Genomic DNA, 19,047 nt, shown 5'->3' with positions numbered 1-19,047 from the left:
TTTTTCAATTGAAATTAAAATAAAAATAAAAATCATTCCCTGTACTATCTATCACCTAATATCACACCACACACTTGAAGAATAAATTTGTCAGATCCATCACTAGTTAAAGAAGGGTATCTAATGTACACAATAAAATGATAAAAGGATTGAAGCACATATTATTCATATAATAGAATCATTGGTGTTTATACATTTGCTGCCGAGATGAATAAGAATTCAACCTGTTAGATATTTCAACGTGGAGCTGCGTATCAAGGGCTTAATTTCTTTCACAACCCTAAAGATATGAACCTTCATTTGATTCTTTTTAATAAGCTCAAAAACACAGACATCATGCTTCTCCAGATTATTGGCAAAAGAAAATGCGCCCCAACCGCCACTTAAAGCACCGCGATAGCCATATGAAACATAGCTAACTGCCCATGAAGTTCCTTGTGGATCCCATAGGGTCATCTTTCGACCGATCTTGGGAAGATACTCTCTCGCAAAATGAACCGGAATATTCTGGAACCATGAAAAGAGGAGGAAAAATAAGTCAACAAACAACAAATTTTAGATGAAGCAGCATATAAGGGCGTCTTTTTACAGGTGCTAAGCTAAATTCCAAGAAATGAATGTCAACAAAGTATCATAAATTTTCTTTAGCGGCTCATTGAGTCAAGGCTATTACTTTGTTCTATTGGTCCTGGAGCAAATATATGGTTATTATGGCTTTAAATGGTAATGTTATATTCATAGTGGGCTGCTTCACCAGATATTATGTAGAGTTATCATTAATACAACCTTAAAAAGAAAAGAAGGGAACGTAAATTTATAATGACAAAAGCCATTACACTTCTAAAGACAGCATCTTTGAAAACAGGAGCACCATACTGGAAATTTAAGCAATCCATGATCAAAAATCTTGCAATGTAAATATATGACAGTTTCCAAGTACCGCATGCTTCAGCTTAATACACATTGTTTTTGAAATTAAGAGGGAAAAACAAGATGACAACCTAACACCATCTCATTTGATCCAGCACTAGAGGCTCTCCCTCAAAAGCAGTAGCATCAAGTATATGAATGACATTACTATCATGGATTAAACTTTCACCTTCTTGCTACTAACATGGGCAAGTCTTCCCTACTTTCCATTTCTATTGACTTCAGCCACCATATAAAGTTGTAAAATGTAGAAATTTTCAGCATAAATAAAATAAAGAGAACATATGAAGCAGCTTTATTCACATGGGCAGTGTTAGCTAATTCCACAATAATCTGTTAAAAGAAAGAAACATATGTAGATATTCTCAGTTTGTAAAACAATAATCAGCTATAAGTAGTAGAAAGACTGGGAAGGAGAATATACCATGAAGAAGCTATTATAACAATAGGAATCCTGCATCACAATCAGTGTAAAAGGATTCCTTGATTTAAATAACTTTGCCCTTTCCAGAGACTTATTGATTTCCTCCTGTGTGACAGGTCTCCGTTGTGATATTAATGCAGGCATTTTTTGGATCGTTGCCACAGCTAATGAGGGAAAAGTAATAGAACAAATTAATCCAAGAACTCCTACTGTGAAAAGTGCCATGTAAGCATAAGATAATACTTTGCAAGATTCAATTAAAAAACTGACCTTCCCCACGCCATCGTACATGGCTATACTTTATCAATTTCAAAGATCCTGCGTACTTCCTAGATATTTCGGAGGCAGCTGTTTTACTGAAAGTGACTAGTTTCTTACTTACTGAGCATGGTGCGGAACCTTGAGAATGTGTAGTAGCTGGAACATAGACGGACTTAAAATGTTACCATGATGTATATCAACCAAACCATCAAATATGCAGGTATAATTTGTCACTAAACCTTCATTTGCACGAAAAGTAACTCACCACAACCACTCTGGGCATTTGACTTAGCCTTCTTCACAATAGTACCTGAGCTCATAGGATTCTTGCACAAATTTCGGCTACCCGGTTGGCCGACCGTCTCTCTTGAAGTAACATTATAATCTATTTCTGGATAAGAAAGGTACAGGACTTATTTAATTGGTTTTCAATGCTCAGTTTTATGACAATAGCTAAAGTTCTACAAGCTACAAACATCTAATTACAATCAATGATGTTGTACAGACCTAGTGAAATGGTAGCAATAAAAGACATACAAATTTTAGACAATGTAATAAGTTCTGACCTCTTTTACCAAGAGAAGTTCTGCTCTTTGCATTATACAAGCCTAGGTCAGCCCCTTTTGTTTCAGCTCTCTCTGAAGGGCTACATTTCTTCTTCAATGGTGGGACATCTACCGCGATGCAATCATCCATTTCCCTCCTCCTCTTTGACTTGACTCCGACACTCTCACTTGAGGGTAGAACCAGAGCCTTTGAACTGCCTTCGATGACGGTTTCTCCTTCCTCTTCCTTCTCCGTCTTGTGGACAGGGCGCGCGATGTCCCCTTGGCGTGGCACAGCAACGAAAGCCGCGTCCTTCTCACACGCAGTTGCATCAAACACCAAGACAGAGAAGTGTGAGTGCCCATCATACTGGAGAACCAAGAAGTCCCCAGCCTCCAGGGAATGATCAGAAACAAACTCCTTCCAACCACTCTCGAAAAAAAGACCCTTGGAATTCTCAACTAACAACACATGCCACATATTCCCACTGGGGCCTTTCAAGTAAACCCCTCCTGAGGGTTTACTCCTAAGGTGCTCTTGAAATGCCGGCGGAATTTTCTGCAACAACCCATGCACCACTTTGTTACTAGAGCTAGCCTATCCATCAAAATGTCATATTTCCTCAAAATCAAGGAAGAGAAAGTCATCCGCTACAACACCCATGTCGCACATTTGCAATTTAGAGTTAAACATACACATCAATATTCCATCTTTGATCGACCCACGAGACAACTAACGATCAAAAGAACAAGATTTCCTACAAAAACACAGAGGAAACGTACCAGGTGCTCTGACGACAGATGGGGGAGGAAGACTTTAAAGAAACGGGGGCTTGATCTCGCCATTGGAGAAGAGTGGCGTCTCCTCTGCGCCTCTACTGCCAACCCCTATGTAGGGTTTCTGCCTCGTTTCCCCTCTATGGAATAGGAGTCGGCAGCTTTCTCTCTCCCCTGCATTAATTTTCCCCCTTTTGGGACTTCTCCTGGAATAATGCTGAGCGGAAGAGGAATAGAATAAAAGATGGGATTTTACCAGAATCTATCTGAAATCTAATAAATACCTAATAAGGGGGAATTCTGGGTAATTTGTTATTCATTTCCAGCGATAAATAGATATGGTTTTCATCACTTGGAAACTTGATTTTTGACAAATATTTTCGTTTCACACCCTATAAAGTTTAATAAATTTATAAGTGCATGCTCTATCAGTTCACAGTCAGATCTTGTTTGGACTTAAAATTTGATTTCCAATAACACCATCTCATGTAATAATTTGCAAGATAACTCTATAGTTTGCAAATAAATCCTCTAAGAAAGGAGTCCCTTTAGAAAGGTAACAAGAACTCTCTTTTTAGAGAGACAACCTTCTTATTTAATACAATCTCGAAATATAAACACTAAATAGGTAAAATATGAATCTATTATATATATATAGGGTATGAAATATAGTCTCCTTGAACCCAAATCTTCATTATTTTTTAATTTCATTGAATTAAGGTTTAATTATATTTAGATCCCTAAATTATAGTCTGTATTTATTTATTTCCTATAGTCGATATATATTTTGTTATAACCGAATACACATAATTTATATATACAATGCATATTAAAGTCAATTATTATAAATTAAAAAAATTAAATGCAAATAAATTAAAAACACAGCCTATGTTGACATACCCTCTATATATTTTTTGTGACACTTTAACATGTTAACAATCTAATATCTCCAGTACTAAGGAGAAACCTTATCAGTGTTTTCTAAAATATGAATCAAGCAGATAATTAACAGAATAAATATACGAGAGATTTTATATAATTAAATAAATAAGAGAGTCTAGATGTAATTATCGGTTAAATTAATTTGTTAGTCTTACATCCCACACAACTCTCTCACTTTTTGTTACTCTCTTTAAATCATCCATAAAAAAAATGGGAAAAAGAAGAAGAAAAAAGCTCATCATCAAACCTTGCTACCTAATACATCAAACATCCTCCTTAACAGTAGTAGTAGTAGTAGTAGTATCAGGATCATCTCTATGACAAGAATCATGAAGCCCTCTCGTGTGCTCCGTGGTAGTATCCAGGAGGTACAAAAGGCAACACATGACAAGGCTAAACACCAACATCGGGATGGGCCCGAAGATCCACAAGAAGAGAGTGAAGGACAAGTAGAAGGCCCTCAAACCAAGCGACCAGAAGAAGCTCCCACGGTTCAAGCTCCTCGCCACGTAGGACGTGGAGACGGCGGCGGACGCCGGGATGCAGAGTAGGAAGCTGACGTGGGCGTAGTGGCGGATGGACTGGACGTTGCAGACGAAGGCGAGGATGAAGCAGAGGGAGATGGCGAAGAACTTCACGGAGGCGACGATGGTGGTCTTGTTGCCGTAGACGAGCGAGGAGGAAGACGAGAACGGGGAGGAGGCGGAGGCGGAGGTGGCGCCGACGAAGACGCCGATCAGGGAGGCGAGGGTGATGGCGGTGGTGGCGAGGACGGTGGACGCCATTATGTTGTTGCGGAGAGTCTGCACCGCCAGCACTCCGTTCTTTATAGGGTCCTACTTAATTATACAGTAATCCAGGTAAGTGGCATATATATATATATATATATATATTGATAGCTTTGTATCTAACTATTTAACTTAAAAATTAATCACTATTAGTACCTCTACTAATATCCACTATATATATATATGAATTTACAACGACTCAGTTAAAAAACTTCGAAGTTTCTTTCGATATCCTTCTTTGGCATTAGGTTAATCTTTTAGCATATGATTATCTAATACAACATTAAAGCTTGTTTTCTAAAGATTTTGAGTTCAAATATCATGTATTATAAAGCCTAATCACTGGTGCAAAATTCTGCCTACCTTAACTAAGAAGTTAACGAACTCTCACGTGAAAAAAGAAAATTACACTTGCGAGAGTGGACTGATTAAAGTTTGGCCTTACTTTGCTTCATTTCCATAGAAGGAATGCATTTGCATCTAATATACATTATTATTTCCTTTCTAATATAAATTAGCTCTTATGAATATATATATATATATATATAGATAGATAGATAGGCTAATCTTCTTGAGTAACATGATGTCCAAATGTAAGTTCCTCTTCCCAATGTAAGCAGCAGGGACCCACTAATAACAACTACTTGATAAAGGGACAAAGGCACCGAGAATAGTTTCTCTCTCTCTCTCCTCCCCATTGCTGATAAGATAAAGATAGGCATCTTCTAGGACTCGATTCCTTTCCCATCAGAGTTAACTAGTCATGCCCAAAATCTAGAACAACCCAACTATAGCATTCTCAAATCTCTTAATCAATTAAAGTTTCCTATGAAAAAGAGAATAGATAGATAGATGGATTAGGAATTGGAGAGTGTATATAAAAAGATGTAAGTAGGTGATCAGAGGATGGAGAACTCACAGCCATCATGGTGGCGACCCATCGTTTCCTTGCAAGAGCATTGAGGCCGATGACGGTGCTCTTGGGGTTGCGGATAATGGTGAAGAGAAGCCAAGAATGGTAGGTGGCCACCACCAGGAGAGAGAGAGGAACTACCACCAGATCCAAATGGTTCTCCTCCATCCCTACTCTGCCTTGTCTGTGGTTGCTTCTCGATCTTTGTTTGCTTCCTTTACAGGAGTAGCTTGTTAATTGAGAGACGGTGCATTAAAGTAAGCAAAGCAAGTAGACATGGGAATCTAGGAAGAGGACAAAGTGAAGGAAGTGGAGAGGTGACAAAGATATATTGGTCTAGTGGGTTCCATTTCTTTTTCTTCTTTTTAACCCCATTTGTGGTCTTAAATTGTCTCCAGTATTGGGACCCAACTCTCAACGGGTTGATTTGACTCCTAAAACATCACGGATTATGCGCGAATAATTTATTATCATTAGATATATATCAACGTAGAGAGATAATATAATTTGTGCTAAGTCCTTGGGCTGTTTTGCATTTACTACCTCGAAAATATATAAGAGTTAAATTTAATTTATTCTTACTGAGAGAATAAATAATATTTTTTTCATTTAAAGAATGAAATGTGAAAAATATCTAAATCGCCCTATTTTGACTTTAAGATTGATTCCCCTTGCAACTTTACCCTGTTCCCCTCTCTGGTATGGTATTGATAATAATATAAAATATTATAATTGTCGCTATATGATGTAAAACATTATAATTTCCATGTAAATTTCTTCATTCTTTTAGAATGACTAGTTTTTAACGCAATATTTATAGAATATTTTTAATATATCATTGTTAAAATTAATAGACGCAAATAGCTTCTGAACCATTCTAAAGCAAAAAAAAATTAAAAAATATATAAATTAAGTTTTATTATATTTAATTAGATTTGACTAAAGGAAAAAAAAAATCTTTAAAAAAGTGCAATGATTTCTATGGCGATAATAATATTTTAAAGAATGTAGTTGCTATTAGGATAGTTTAGAGGTTTTAAGTGGCAATTATATAAAAATCTGAAGAGAAACTTCGTCGTTTAACTTAACCTTAATTTGCTAAACTTAATCCATGCATGCCAAAGTACAAGATCTAAGCTGACCTGGCAGTTGGTAGTCTTGCTCAGCTAGCACTTGGCACTCTACCGTGGCATGCAGCAATCCACGTGTACCAAATCCTATCTACATGGCACTCGTTTCTCCTGCCACGTCGGTACATCCACCTCAGCATCCACTTCCTCGTGTCTCTATATAAAGGCACGTTGCTTGTCTATTTGCATGTAGGTCCAATTGAGTTCATCTAATCTTTTTTTAAGTCACAGAGATGAAGAAGGCAAGCGTTTGCGCCATCCTTATGTTGCTGCTCATCTCGCTCGTTAGCCGGAAGATTAGCTCATCGAGTGGTACGGCATTTTATGGGATTTTTTCTTTTTTCAAATAACGACCTACGTTTTAGATATTTGCAATTTGCATGTGGATTCCCTTCTTTTTAGGGCGTTTCTGTAAAAATCCATCTCCGTCTTTATATTTAGGTAGAGGTGGTTATTTATTGACGTTGAATTACAGGCGGTTATTTGCAACCAAAAAAAAAAAAAAACTCTGTCCTCTTTTTTGTTATTATTAAAATAATTCACTTTTATTATATTTATTAGAGAAAATTAAATTAAGATCGGAAATCTCAGCTATTTATTTATTATTAGATATTGCATTTTGCTCATTTAATGTCCAAAAGATATCCTTTTTAATTGAATAAATGAAAAAAAAGGTGTTATAAATATATATATATATATTGGATATGGATTGCAGAGGAGATGAAGGTAGGAGTTGCAGGGCGAAGGAGAAGAGTGTGCAGAGTGAGGAGCGCAGGGTTTAAAGGGCCGTGCTTCTCGGATACCAACTGCGCTCAGGTCTGCATCAGCGAAGGCTTCGGTGGTGGAGACTGCGAGGGACTTCTGCGACGCTGCTTGTGCCAAAAGCCTTGTTAATTTAATGTAAAAGAAAACTCTCTTTCTCTCTTAGATGTCCAGTGTACTTTATATATATATATATATATATATATATAAAGCCTCAGGGTAGGGACTGTAGCATTATTCGATAATATTCTGAATTATTCAGGTGGTCTTTTTGAGATGGCAAATGGGCATCATCGATAATTAACAATGCTACAGTCCCCTTCAACTAAAGTTTGCCGGGGCATGCACTTAAAAAGTAGAGATAGATAATAAGATAACAATTGTTCACATACGTACGTGTAACGACTCCTACCCCAAGGAGCTCTGAATCCGAGTGAGTGCCTATTCCTCAATCCTCACCCCACTCAGAATCCCTTAAAAATACACACACTAGAGTCCAAACTCTCTCTCTCTCTCTCTCTCTCTCTCTCTCCTCCCTTCTTCCTCCTACTTATATATCTTTGCCTTCCTTCTCCAACTCCTCAACGCTCGACTCCGCTCTTCCATGGAAGCCAAGTCCTCCTCCCAGCCAAAGCTTGGAGACCCAGGTGCTGGTCTTGAGCTCTTCTCTCTCCATTCCACCACTCCCCGGTACTCCAAAGTAGAGCAACATGGTTGATTGAGTTGCAGGCATGCATGCACCTTGAGGAATTGAGGCTTCATGGTCCGATCGAGTTCTACGTAATGCCAAAGTACTTCTTTTGTTCTTCTTTTCCTTTCGTTTTTGGCGTTTGTGATGTAACTTGTCTTTCTAAAGAGCCTTCAACATCAACTATCAAGCTTGATGGATTTGGACTACCTGTATAGGTTAGGTGTATCTCTGTCATTTCTTAATGTGTAGTGCACCATAAGGGTGACCCAAGTTGATCCTGGAATAGTATTAGATGACATGTCCCTGTCCTTGTGAATATTTGTGTGGATTTTTTTTCTTTTTAATTTGACTAAGGGGTTGATGTATGTGAATGTGATTAGGCTTTAAGCATGTAAGTTACATTGAATTTTCGGAAACACTTAGTTTGGACTCCTTGTAGCTTTATTTCTCAAAAGAGTTGATTATAGTAATTTTAAAAATATTCTCTTAGGATAATTTTTTAAAACTAAATATTTTATATTTTACTTAATATTTTGATTTATCAATTTTAGTAGAGTCGGTAAGTATCATAGAATAAGAAGGTTTTGTAAAGAAAATTATTTAGTTTTGTAAAGAAAATTATTTAATAGTCTGTAGTGATTTAGGTTAATAACTTGGCTCGAGGTTTTGTAAAGAAAATTATTTAATGATCGACTTAGGTTAATAACTCGGCTCAATTGATAGTTCGGTATTGCAGTTGATTTAGACAACGATATTTAATTTGTAACAATAGTTTGACAATGCTTTGAAATCTAACTATCTGTCAAGGCTTTTCGAGGAGTGATAAATAAACTTTCAATTAATAGCCGACAGAATAAGGAATAAGGAATACTATCCCTTTTTTTAATTAAAAGTAAAACTGTCCAAAGATAAGTACAAGACAAAAATGCATAAAAGTTATTTGGGCCTTTTTGGATTTACATTAGTTAGTTAACCACGATGATAATACTTTAATCTCTATTTCTCACATAAAATATCAAAGAGAATAGCAATCTGATTCAAAAGCTGAGAGGTAAAAAGAAAACGATAATAAAGTAAGTAAACAGATCATTCTGACAAGCAGAAATTTATTTTAAAGACAAGCAACCCTCACAATGACAAGGTTTCACAGGATATAGTACTAATATAGATGTCCATTAATAATCTCATATTCTTCTCTTCAATTCAGCCGCCTTTCACCATGGCAGGAGCAATTTGAGGTGTGGGACTTATATTTGGCGATGGTGCAGGCGGCATAGTCTCAGGGCACCCACGCAGTAATCTTCTAGTCCAATTCTTCAAACCTAGAACAGATACAAATTAAAACTATAACCTATCAAATGTATCAAAACATAAAAAAGGAGAGATATTTGAGTGCGGAGTACTTACCATGGCTAGTGACAACCTCTGTTTCCGTAATAGTAATCAACACCATTAAAAGCAATAGGAAGATGGAAGAAAGCTTCACTCTGTTCATCTCCAATGTTTCAAAGGCGCATTGCTCTCACTGCTCCTCCAATATATATATATATATATATAAGATTTGCTGCTTAATTTTTTTGTCTACTGTTCATTTATTTTGACAAAATCTTGACTAACTGGGCAATTATTGTTTGAGGAATAGGCAGTACAGTTGAGTAGTTGTGTTGCAGAATGATCTGAGACATGCCGTAAAGGATGAGGACTTGACTGACAAAGGGAAGTTAAGGGTGGTCTATTGCAAAGGAGACCGTTCGATGAAATGTCAATTTGTTTGAGAGAATGGTAGTTTAGAATATAGGTTAAGAGTAATGCTATTATATCCACAAACACTTTACATACACAATGTCTTAGTGTTTATCTTTCTCTAATAGTCATCACTGTAAATGGATAAAATAACTACACATCTGAAGTGTAAATATATCTTATTCTCTTATACTTATGATTAAAATTATTTTAATCGTATATAATTTTTTTAATTGATCAGTCTTTTACTTATAATAAAACTGGTATAGTTATAGTTTCTATCCAAATTAATAAAGTTCACCTAAATTATCAAAATATCTGCTTTATATTAGATATTAGAAAATAATAAATTACTAAAATACCTAAAATTAAGTTACATATATTTTAATAAAAACACTTTAATCCCGGGTATTTAATTTTGAATCAATAACAACTTAAAATTAGAAGTAATGTAAAACCAACAACACTGTTTATGAAATAATATAAATTATCAAATTGCCCTAACATTATAAATGATCACCACTGTTAGTGAGCTCAAACACACTCCCCACAGATAATTGTAATCGATTTTTTTAATTAAAAAATATCTACGAAAAAGTTATGATGCAGCTTAATGAATCAAACTAATCAGCTCATAATTTGCTCTTCATTATTCAAGCATTAGGTGTTGCATTTAGTTAGTATGAGAAATGCATGTAATTACCACTCTGTAAAAAATTAAAGAGTACAAGTTCCCATTCTCCACTGCTCTTGTACAGTAGTAATAATGGGTGTGTTTAATTGATGAAAAGTTTTTTATTAATTTAATGTAAATAAATATTTATTATTTCTTTTTCTATGAGAAAGATTGTAATAATTGATTTATTTACGCTTGGAATCAAACTGATGAGAGATATTCTTAACTAGAAGTCTACAAGTTCTTATTCTTTATCATAACATTTTAAGCTCTTGTAACAAAACAATGGTAATCTGGCTTTTGACCAGCCCTTGTCGTTGTAGTGTTAAAAGAAAAGGGGATTTTGGTTGCAATTGATTCACAGATAGAAGTAGGTCACACTGTTCCCATTCTTCTTCCTCACCGTCGATCGCAGCAGCCCCTCTCCGACCAGAGATATTTCAGAGGTACTTCACTAGAAGCGTCAGAAAATAAATCAGAAGAAGAAGAAGATAAAAGCCTTACCTTCGAGGTAAATAAATAAAAAGAGAGGCTGGAAATATTTGATAAAATCCGATCAAAGGAATTTGCAAGTGCTCCCATCTTGGTAGCTTGTAGAAATCCTCAACTTCCTCTCTCGATCATACCATCTCTCAGTGCTTTGACGGATCTAAGTGTAAAGCATCGAGGGAAAGGAAGGAGCAAATAGAAACCATTGGTATGGGAGGAATTGGAAAGCACTCCAAGCTCAAACGATAAAGAAGATTTGGGAGCTCTCCAACCCAACCCCATACCCATAGCTTCTACTTACTGTCTTCCTTCACCGCAGTTGCCCTCTCCCTCTCACAAACTCACCTTTCTCCCGGTTATTCTCACCCTACTGTTGATAAATAGAGGGGGGAGGTTAACTTTTTACCGGTTTTACAAAACCGCTTTGTGCCGCCCCTGGTATTAGAAAAGTTACTGTCGCCAAAACTTTATTTCACCTTATTTAAAAACGGAAACATACTAATCAAGTCGTTGTAGTATAGTGGTGAGTATTCCCGCCTGTCACGCGGGTGACCCGGGTTCGATCCCCGGCAACGGCGTTATTTTACTTTTTAAGCTAAGAGAGAGAGATACGGATGGAATTTTGACAGAGCAAGCATCAAACCCGCTTGCACAATCCTACTGTCCTACTAAGAAAAATGAACGCGGCGATAGATTACCCACAGAACGTACCGCAAACGTGGACCGCTCATGTCACCGGGCCCCACAACTTCTGCGGTGGATGGCGCGAAACACGCCTAGCCTTTACCCTACCCTGCGAGACAGCATAAGCTCGCCCCGATAGAAATAAGTTCCGCGAATAGCGAGAACTGGAGTTCAAAATTATCCAGGAGAAATGGCGGCCACGAGCTCGCTCTTCTCTCTATCCTTCCAGTCTCTTCGGATCCCCTGCCCTTCCTCATGGAATCCGAAAACCAAGCGCTCGACCCCTAGTTCTTGCTCGCTGAATCCCTCGTCGGATACTTCGATGCCCCAAATCGAGCTCGAGTTCCTCGGTGTAACGCTCTAAAATTCCCCCTTCTTTTTCGTCGTTGTTCTAAATTTATCGTCAAATTGATCCGCCTTATCTTGTAAATTGATCGATATGTAGCCGAAAGCGGGAGAAGATGGATCGTATCCGGTGGATAAAGCCTCTGCAATTAGTGGAGAGAAGCTTCTCAGGAATATTATGCTGGACAGCAAACTTGAGCTCTACGCGGCATATGTAGGAATAGATCTTTATTCGTTTTATTCCATTTATTTTGGGGAATTAGTAAATAATTTGGGATTTTTAGGGGAAAGTGATGAACTGCGGCGGTGGCGGAAGCTGCGGCACTTGCATTGTCGAGGTATGTTTTCTTTTCTACTTGATAGTGGTGTCTGACATATAGTGGTATAAGCGTCAAAATCATTGTTTGATCTGATAGATTGATCTTTGCGTATCTCATGCGTCAGATCTTCAAGAGAATAAAATAGAATTAGCAATACATATATCTTACAATTTTAATTTTGCGTGTCTCTGACTCTATTTAATGCAATCTGAAATGCATTTTGATACATCACAATTAATATTGGCAATTCCTCTCTTGCAATAAGTGATTTTTCTGATGGTCATTAAAGATGAATTTGAAAATAGTATTGCAATTTCTGCAGATTATTGATGGCAAGGATCTCTTGAATGAAAGAACAAACACTGAGAATCGCTATTTGAAGAAGGCATGTTAATTTACTATCCACTCACTTTGGAACGTTGTGTTCTCCAAATCACCAAGTTTATTAATTTCTTTTCTAGATTGTGGAAATTTTCTCGTGTTATCTTTGCACTTCAGCCTCGTAATCTTTGACACAAAGTATTAGATGCCATTTTGCCAACTTAACTTTTCTCCTTTCTTTGTCAAATTATAGAAACCTGAGTCTTGGAGACTAGCTTGTCAAACTATCGTAGGAAATAAAGAAAATGCTGGCAAGGTATGCTGTCAACCTGCTTTCATATTTTACTTGTAGAATTTGAAATGGCTTATTAAGCATTCCAACTGCTAGAATTGATGATTTGGCTTTTGAACTTTATAAGGTTGTTAGTTAATAATATTTCCATCACTGGAATAAATAGAAGGCAAAAGTATGCCGTAGGTATATTTACTTGTTAATACAGAATTATCTACTAGGCCTCTTGAATTTCTTTTTCTAGTCAGCCTTCTAGTGCCATAATTTGAGACTTGTCCTTTTTCATAAGCTAGTAGAGTAAATGATATTCCCATTGGTATCTACAATAAATATAAATCATCTGTATATTAGGTATAAGTTATTCATTTGCGCCTCATATTATTTACTAGTGAGTAATTTCTTAATATCCTTTTACATACTAAACTTCAGAAGTAAGCTATTGTTAAAGGTAGGCTGGGAGTTGTAGGCTACTATGCTTTATCTTCAAAGTACTGACTATCTGGAGCTAGATAATTCGACATTTAATTAAGGGTTAATATATGCATTTAGAACAAACAAAGGAAGAAGAAAACCCTTTTTTCCTGGTTGTTTTCTTTTCTTTTTTTTCAATTTGTGGAGTCTCAGTTTGTGGCTTTTCTTCTTGTTGATTTGAAGGATTCAACTCAAAGTAGTGTAATATTTCTGAAACCTCCACATTTTTTGGCACAGAAAGATAAGCTATATTCTTAAGGTGCATAATTTCTCAGGCAAATGATAATTTTTAGCCTTTTAGCCATAGTCAGTTGCATAAATATGAACCAGCTATGTGTTAAAGCCTCTTCCTTTATAGATACACATATGGTTGTATGTTTGCAAGTATTCAAGTATAAACCAATATGTAAGCCTTCTTTTGTTCTCTAAGCAGTTCATATTACTGTCAACAAAATCACATTCTTATTACAATCAAATCTTTCCATCCCAGGTTGTTGTCCAACGGTTACCCCAGTGGAAGAAATGATCTGCATATTTTCAGATCATGCTAGATCCCAAAAACTTGCTAGGTTCAAATCTTTTACTTTTTTCTTGAATGTATTTGAATTGCAGCTGCCATACCCTCACGATTTATCTATCTGGTGTGTTACCTTGTCAGCAGAGAGTTATCAGTTTGTTCGAATTTCTTACATTGATTTAAACGAACGGAAAAGAAGTACATGACGCCATTAGTCAGTCTGCTTCTTGGACCTCTCACAGAAGGAAAAGAAGATAGAAGAGTATATAATGTAGTACATGCAAGATATTTTTCATCCACTTCTAATATGCTTGGCATGATTTGCAAATTTGAGTTTGTTTAAGGAATGCAACAGCTCAGACCTTTTTTTTTTTATTTTTTCAATTTTGTGTCCATTTGCTTAGAATTATTATAGACTAATGTACTGATATTCTTTTTATTCATATGTTCGTAATTATGGATAGTGAGAAGTATCGGAGATGATAACTCTTCTATGAGCAAGAGATTATAAAGTCGATTTCAATCTTATATAATTATTATAGAGAGAAAATATTTTGATGGTTCGATAGTTTAGCTGTCTCGACGTTTAGTTGGGTTGTGCTATGTTATTAGATCGTATACGTAGGAATTTAGTAATTTAGGAGTTAGTCTAGTCAATATGTTATTAACTCTATTAAATGATAAAAAGTAATTCTACGTGAATAACTTTTTGACAAAAATTTTAAGCATCATAATCTCGCTAATAAATAAATCCACGTGGACAAATTTGAAAGGAATTATTTTATTATTTTTTGTCATTTAAGAGCTGACCAGATCCGATCCTTCCTTAATATAATAAAAATAAAAATAATAATAAATTAAAGTTTTGTTAAAATTGAACTAATATATTAAGTCGTCATGATACAGAACTATTATTTCAAATTAAACACCTCCAAATTATTTTATTATTTTAAATTAAATATCTTGGAATCATTTAAAATTCTTATTTTTGTCGAACTTTTCAGACAAGCTAACGCAACTAGCGAGCCACCTCCAAACCTTTTTTTTCTTTCTTCCAAAACCGTTGCTAAGAGAGAACATTGCAAGCATTTTGATAAATAGGATACCTTCCAACTTTCTAAAGTAACGGTAGTTTTCATTACTTTTATCGTTAAGGTAATAGCAGTTGGCTACTCGTTTTTCCTACAAAAGAAACAAAAATTAGGTTGATAAACATGGAAGGGTACTCCAATGACACAGGAAGGTTATCCGAAAGCGAATAGCCCACCTACACATATTATAAAATAAATAAAACGAAAATATAATATATGTACATGAAAAAAATTAAGAGACAAAAGACGGAGCTTTAACTCTGCATCTCGGAATCGGATAGCGGCGAGGCGTTGTTCTCCTCTCGTCCCTCGCCGCCATCGCCGTCCCGATGAGGATTCTAAACGCACTGTCTCGACCTTCTCTATCTCCTCCCACCACCATCTCTCCTCCTTATCTAACACGTCACTCTCCTTGTTCTTTCCCTTCTCAAAAGAATTCCCCTAGCAATCCTGATTCCAGACCAGGTTAGAGACGAAGAGCTCCTGAGGAGTATGGAAGATAACCCATGCTTCTTTTGGATTTCTTTAATTTATTTTTCACGTCGAAATAAATGGCACTAGAACTGGCAGGTTTTGATTGATTAACATCTCGGTTGTAAGCTTTTATTGCTAAATTTCTTGATGTATGTTTGATAATTTGCTGTCATTGACACTGTTGATGAAATTATATCGCAAATTCTTGGTACCCATTTGTTGGTTTGAGCTAAAATGGCTTCTTTATGTCTCTGATTGTGTGTGTGTGTTGTAGTTTCCCTCTCAAGCAATTCGTCGAGCAATGGGCGGGGGATGGTGCCATCGCGCTCGGTGTTTCCTACCTCTCCTGCTCTTACTTCTTCTGTTGGAGATCTGTTTGAGTTTATATGCTCTGGCCCTTTGATGAAGAAATTGGGATATACTGCCGAAACGGTGGCCGAATCCGTCGACAAGTGGTTGCAGTGCGGTGGGCTCTTGTGCCGGTTGTTTCGGCTCAATGAACTTATGTTGTCAATCCCTGAGAAGGCTAGAATCTACCATTACTATGTACCTGTGTTCCTTTGGTGTGAAAGCCAGATTTCACATCACAAATCCAAGTTTAAAGATGGAGAAGAGATACCACCATTAGTGGTATGCAAATAACTCTGCCAAGTGTAATTATGCTCATGTTTGTGTTCATGGATGACATAATTCAATTGCTTTTTGACACTTCGAATTGAAATAACAAAATAAGACATCCTGCAATATTTGACTTAGCTGTTCATTCTTTAGATTTGAGATAATGTTTATCTTATATAATGTAGATTGGTATCAGTGCTCCTCAAGGCAGTGGAAAGACGACTCTTGTTTTTGCCCTTGAGTATCTTTTCAAGCGAACTGGTAGGTGAGTTGGCTATTCTTGGCAGACTAGGAGACTTTAAACATCTGATCCAAGTAGTACCTCCTTTCTTGAACTGACGCCATTACTTTTGTATACTTACAACTAAAATGCTGATTTATCTGTTTCGTTCCCTAGAACTGCTGCTACCTTGTCCATAGATGATTTTTATTTGACAGCAGAAGAGCAGGTATGCATCTTCAAATTTGCTTCAGTGATAAATTCATTACTTTATGCTTCTTTTGATTTCCGATGGCTTGATCTGATATGCAGGCTACTTTAAGGAGTCAAAACCCTGGAAATGCGCTCTTAGAGGTGCCAAGTGAACTCATTCACTGTAATCATTAGAAGTTGAGCATTCTATGATGCGCCACAAACTATTGTGAATTTTATGTGTTCATGTACTTTCAGCTCCGAGGTAATGCAGGAAGCCATGACCTGCAGTTCTCAATTGATACACTTACATCTTTAAGCAAACTGACAAAGAAAGGTATCTATTCCTTGTTACTCTTTGATTTCCTTAGACCAGATTCTTCTCTGCTAATCCAAATAACAAGTATCCTCTCATGTGATGTTTTCTGATAAATCGGTGAAAAAGAATGATATGGATTGCATGTAACATTATACCATTTGTCAACTCACGCTGACTGAGAAATTATCTTGTATGTTCAAACTATTTAGGTATGAAGATGAAACTTCCACGATATGATAAGGTATGCTTAATTGCTTACGCCTTACAGTAATGTGCCAATAAATTATCCTTACTTGATAGTTATGTTGGACATTCATGCTAGACATCTTGTCTATGTATGTAGTCGGCGTTTGGAGGGAAGGGTGATAGAGCGGACCCTTCCACATGGCCAGAGGTTGAAGGGCCAGTAGAGGTAAAACTACTTTAGAATATACTGTACAATGATAAGCTTCTACTTCAAGGAATAAAAATGGGGTCTTCAGTTATCATTTTTCAAAATTAAAATGAATTGTTCTATACTTTTCTCAATCAGCCTATTTTCTGCTATGGCAATTCAGGTTGTATTATTTGAGGGATGGATGCTTGGATTCAAACATCTTCCAAATGAAGTTGTGAAAGCAGTTGACCCACAGGCAAATTCTTCTTTCTCTCTCTTTTTCTCCTAGGAGAGTTTCAGATTACTCAGATGAGATCTTTTGTAATCCTTCTTTTTATTTCAAAGTATATTTTTCCTTCTCTAGCTTGAAGTGGTAAACAAGAACCTTGAAGCCTACTATGATGCATGGGATAAGTTTGTTGAGGCATGGATGGTCATAAAGATAAAGGATCCGAATTGCGTATATCAATGGAGATTGCAGGTTATCTTCACATTGATATGAAAAATTAGTACTTACAACTGCAAATTATGAGTGTGTTAGTTATTTCAAGCATCGATTGTAACTTGTGGCAGACTAAGTTTCTCTTTCAACATTTCAGGCGGAGATAGCCATGAGAGAAGATGGAAAACCTGGCATGTCTGATGAGGAGGTGCATCTTATACTTACATATCCCTTTTGAACTCATCTCATAGTGACCTCTATATGCTTAAATTTTCTTCTAACCAAGGTTCTAAAGGACTTTAGGTGGTAAATGGGCAGACAAGAGATTATGTAACAACTAGGCACTAAGCAGGTTAAAAAATAAACAAATAAAAGAAATATCAGTTCAAGAAATTGCATTTTTGTTTAAAAAAAAACTAAGTAAGCTATTAGAATCCACTAATTCATCGTGTACAATAAATTTTATTTTCAAAGTCAATGCACATACGAAAGTATGATATGAGATGCTAAGACGATCACTAAAGCTGGGCCTAAAAGGAGCCAAGAAAGTTTTTTAAAACAATGATTTAACATGTGAAATTTACTCCAGGTGTATAATATCACTAGTTATGTGTGATGCTTCAAGTAATCACCTGAGCGGGACTTTTTCTTAGAAAAACTGTGCAAGTTATTTGACCTATTTTTAGTAGTTTGTCTTACTGTGCACCTGCAGTGAATTACTTTAGAAGAGCTAAATTTCCAGCAATTCTTGCAGGTTTTGGATTTTGTATCTCGTTATCTGCCAGCATACCAAGCATATCTTCCCACTCTGTATGCCGAGGGACCAAACGGAATGGATCCGGACCGACTTCTTGTCATCGAGATCGATGAGGAGAGGAATCCCATCTGAAAGAATTGATCTGATATTTCTTTTCGACAATTAATCAACACTTTTTGTTTTAGAATAGTTCTTTCATTTTTGTATCTGTATAGCAAACACGCCTTAATATTTGTATGAAGCTTTGTGATTTGTGATTCGAGGAGATCTCTCTGGTGGAGTTTATATTTCTTTCATAAACTTGTGATCACTTGGACTAAGGGGCTGATTGGTTAAGTGGAGTAAGTGGGTTATTCCCAAATAGATTCTCTTTATTCTAAAAATTTCATGCCAAACGCAGGATAAGATTTTGGAGCAAGAAAGAAAATAGGAGAAACTCTCTCATTTTTTATCCCAGATTTTAGTTTGGATAAAAAGATTAGAATATCTCACCATTTATTTCAAAATGCAAATGACCAATTACCCTCACTTATTTAT

The 19,047-nt window shown here is 36.3% G+C and overlaps 4 protein-coding genes, 1 long non-coding RNA gene and 1 other non-coding gene across 6 annotated transcripts; 3 read left to right on the top strand and 3 right to left on the bottom strand.

Annotated features, from left to right (window-relative positions):
• Positions 1-107: 107 nt before the first annotated feature.
• LOC140761676 (B3 domain-containing protein Os11g0197600-like) lies at positions 108-3,168 on the bottom strand. Its single transcript, XM_073099108.1, has 6 exons — positions 2,944-3,168; positions 2,182-2,719; positions 1,881-2,006; positions 1,625-1,771; positions 1,355-1,518; positions 108-507 (listed from the first exon to the last, which is right to left on the bottom strand). Exons 1-6 carry the CDS (start codon positions 3,004-3,006, stop codon positions 220-222), a joined length of 1,326 nt encoding a protein of 441 aa, XP_072955209.1. The 5' UTR covers positions 3,007-3,168; the 3' UTR covers positions 108-219.
• A 949-nt stretch (positions 3,169-4,117) lies between these two features.
• On the bottom strand, positions 4,118-5,865 carry LOC140762591 (uncharacterized). The gene is made up of 2 exons (XM_073100468.1): positions 5,587-5,865; positions 4,118-4,715 (listed from the first exon to the last, which is right to left on the bottom strand). The coding sequence occupies exons 1-2, from the start codon at positions 5,746-5,748 to the stop codon at positions 4,143-4,145; spliced, it is 735 nt and encodes a 244-aa protein (XP_072956569.1). The 5' UTR covers positions 5,749-5,865; the 3' UTR covers positions 4,118-4,142.
• A 3,283-nt stretch (positions 5,866-9,148) lies between these two features.
• Positions 9,149-11,410, bottom strand: LOC140759602 (uncharacterized). Its single transcript, XR_012104250.1, has 2 exons — positions 9,571-11,410; positions 9,149-9,485 (listed from the first exon to the last, which is right to left on the bottom strand). It is a non-coding gene; the product is annotated as an uncharacterized lncRNA (long non-coding RNA).
• A 167-nt stretch (positions 11,411-11,577) lies between these two features.
• Positions 11,578-11,649, top strand: TRNAD-GUC (transfer RNA aspartic acid (anticodon GUC)). Its single transcript has one exon. It is a non-coding gene; the product is annotated as a tRNA-Asp (tRNA).
• Positions 11,650-11,917: 268 nt separating this feature from the next.
• Positions 11,918-14,478, top strand: LOC140765918 (photosynthetic NDH subunit of subcomplex B 3, chloroplastic). Its single transcript, XM_073105249.1, has 7 exons — positions 11,918-12,107; positions 12,201-12,314; positions 12,385-12,438; positions 12,743-12,805; positions 12,995-13,057; positions 13,995-14,073; positions 14,166-14,478. The coding sequence occupies exons 1-6, from the start codon at positions 11,946-11,948 to the stop codon at positions 14,028-14,030; spliced, it is 492 nt and encodes a 163-aa protein (XP_072961350.1). The 5' UTR covers positions 11,918-11,945; the 3' UTR covers positions 14,031-14,073; positions 14,166-14,478.
• An 856-nt stretch (positions 14,479-15,334) lies between these two features.
• Positions 15,335-18,806, top strand: LOC140765915 (D-glycerate 3-kinase, chloroplastic). Its single transcript, XM_073105234.1, has 12 exons — positions 15,335-15,577; positions 15,861-16,216; positions 16,390-16,469; positions 16,602-16,653; positions 16,737-16,778; positions 16,875-16,953; positions 17,145-17,176; positions 17,279-17,347; positions 17,493-17,567; positions 17,676-17,792; positions 17,911-17,961; positions 18,508-18,806. Exons 1-12 carry the CDS (start codon positions 15,442-15,444, stop codon positions 18,640-18,642), a joined length of 1,224 nt encoding a protein of 407 aa, XP_072961335.1. The 5' UTR covers positions 15,335-15,441; the 3' UTR covers positions 18,643-18,806.
• The last annotated feature ends 241 nt before the right edge of the window (positions 18,807-19,047 follow it).

This window comes from Typha angustifolia, chromosome 1 (genome assembly GCF_048772165.1).
Source record: "Typha angustifolia cultivar Huaian chromosome 1, ASM4877216v1, whole genome shotgun sequence".
NCBI lineage: Eukaryota > Viridiplantae > Streptophyta > Magnoliopsida > Poales > Typhaceae > Typha > Typha angustifolia.
This window is presented reverse-complemented; position numbering and strand designations above follow the sequence as displayed.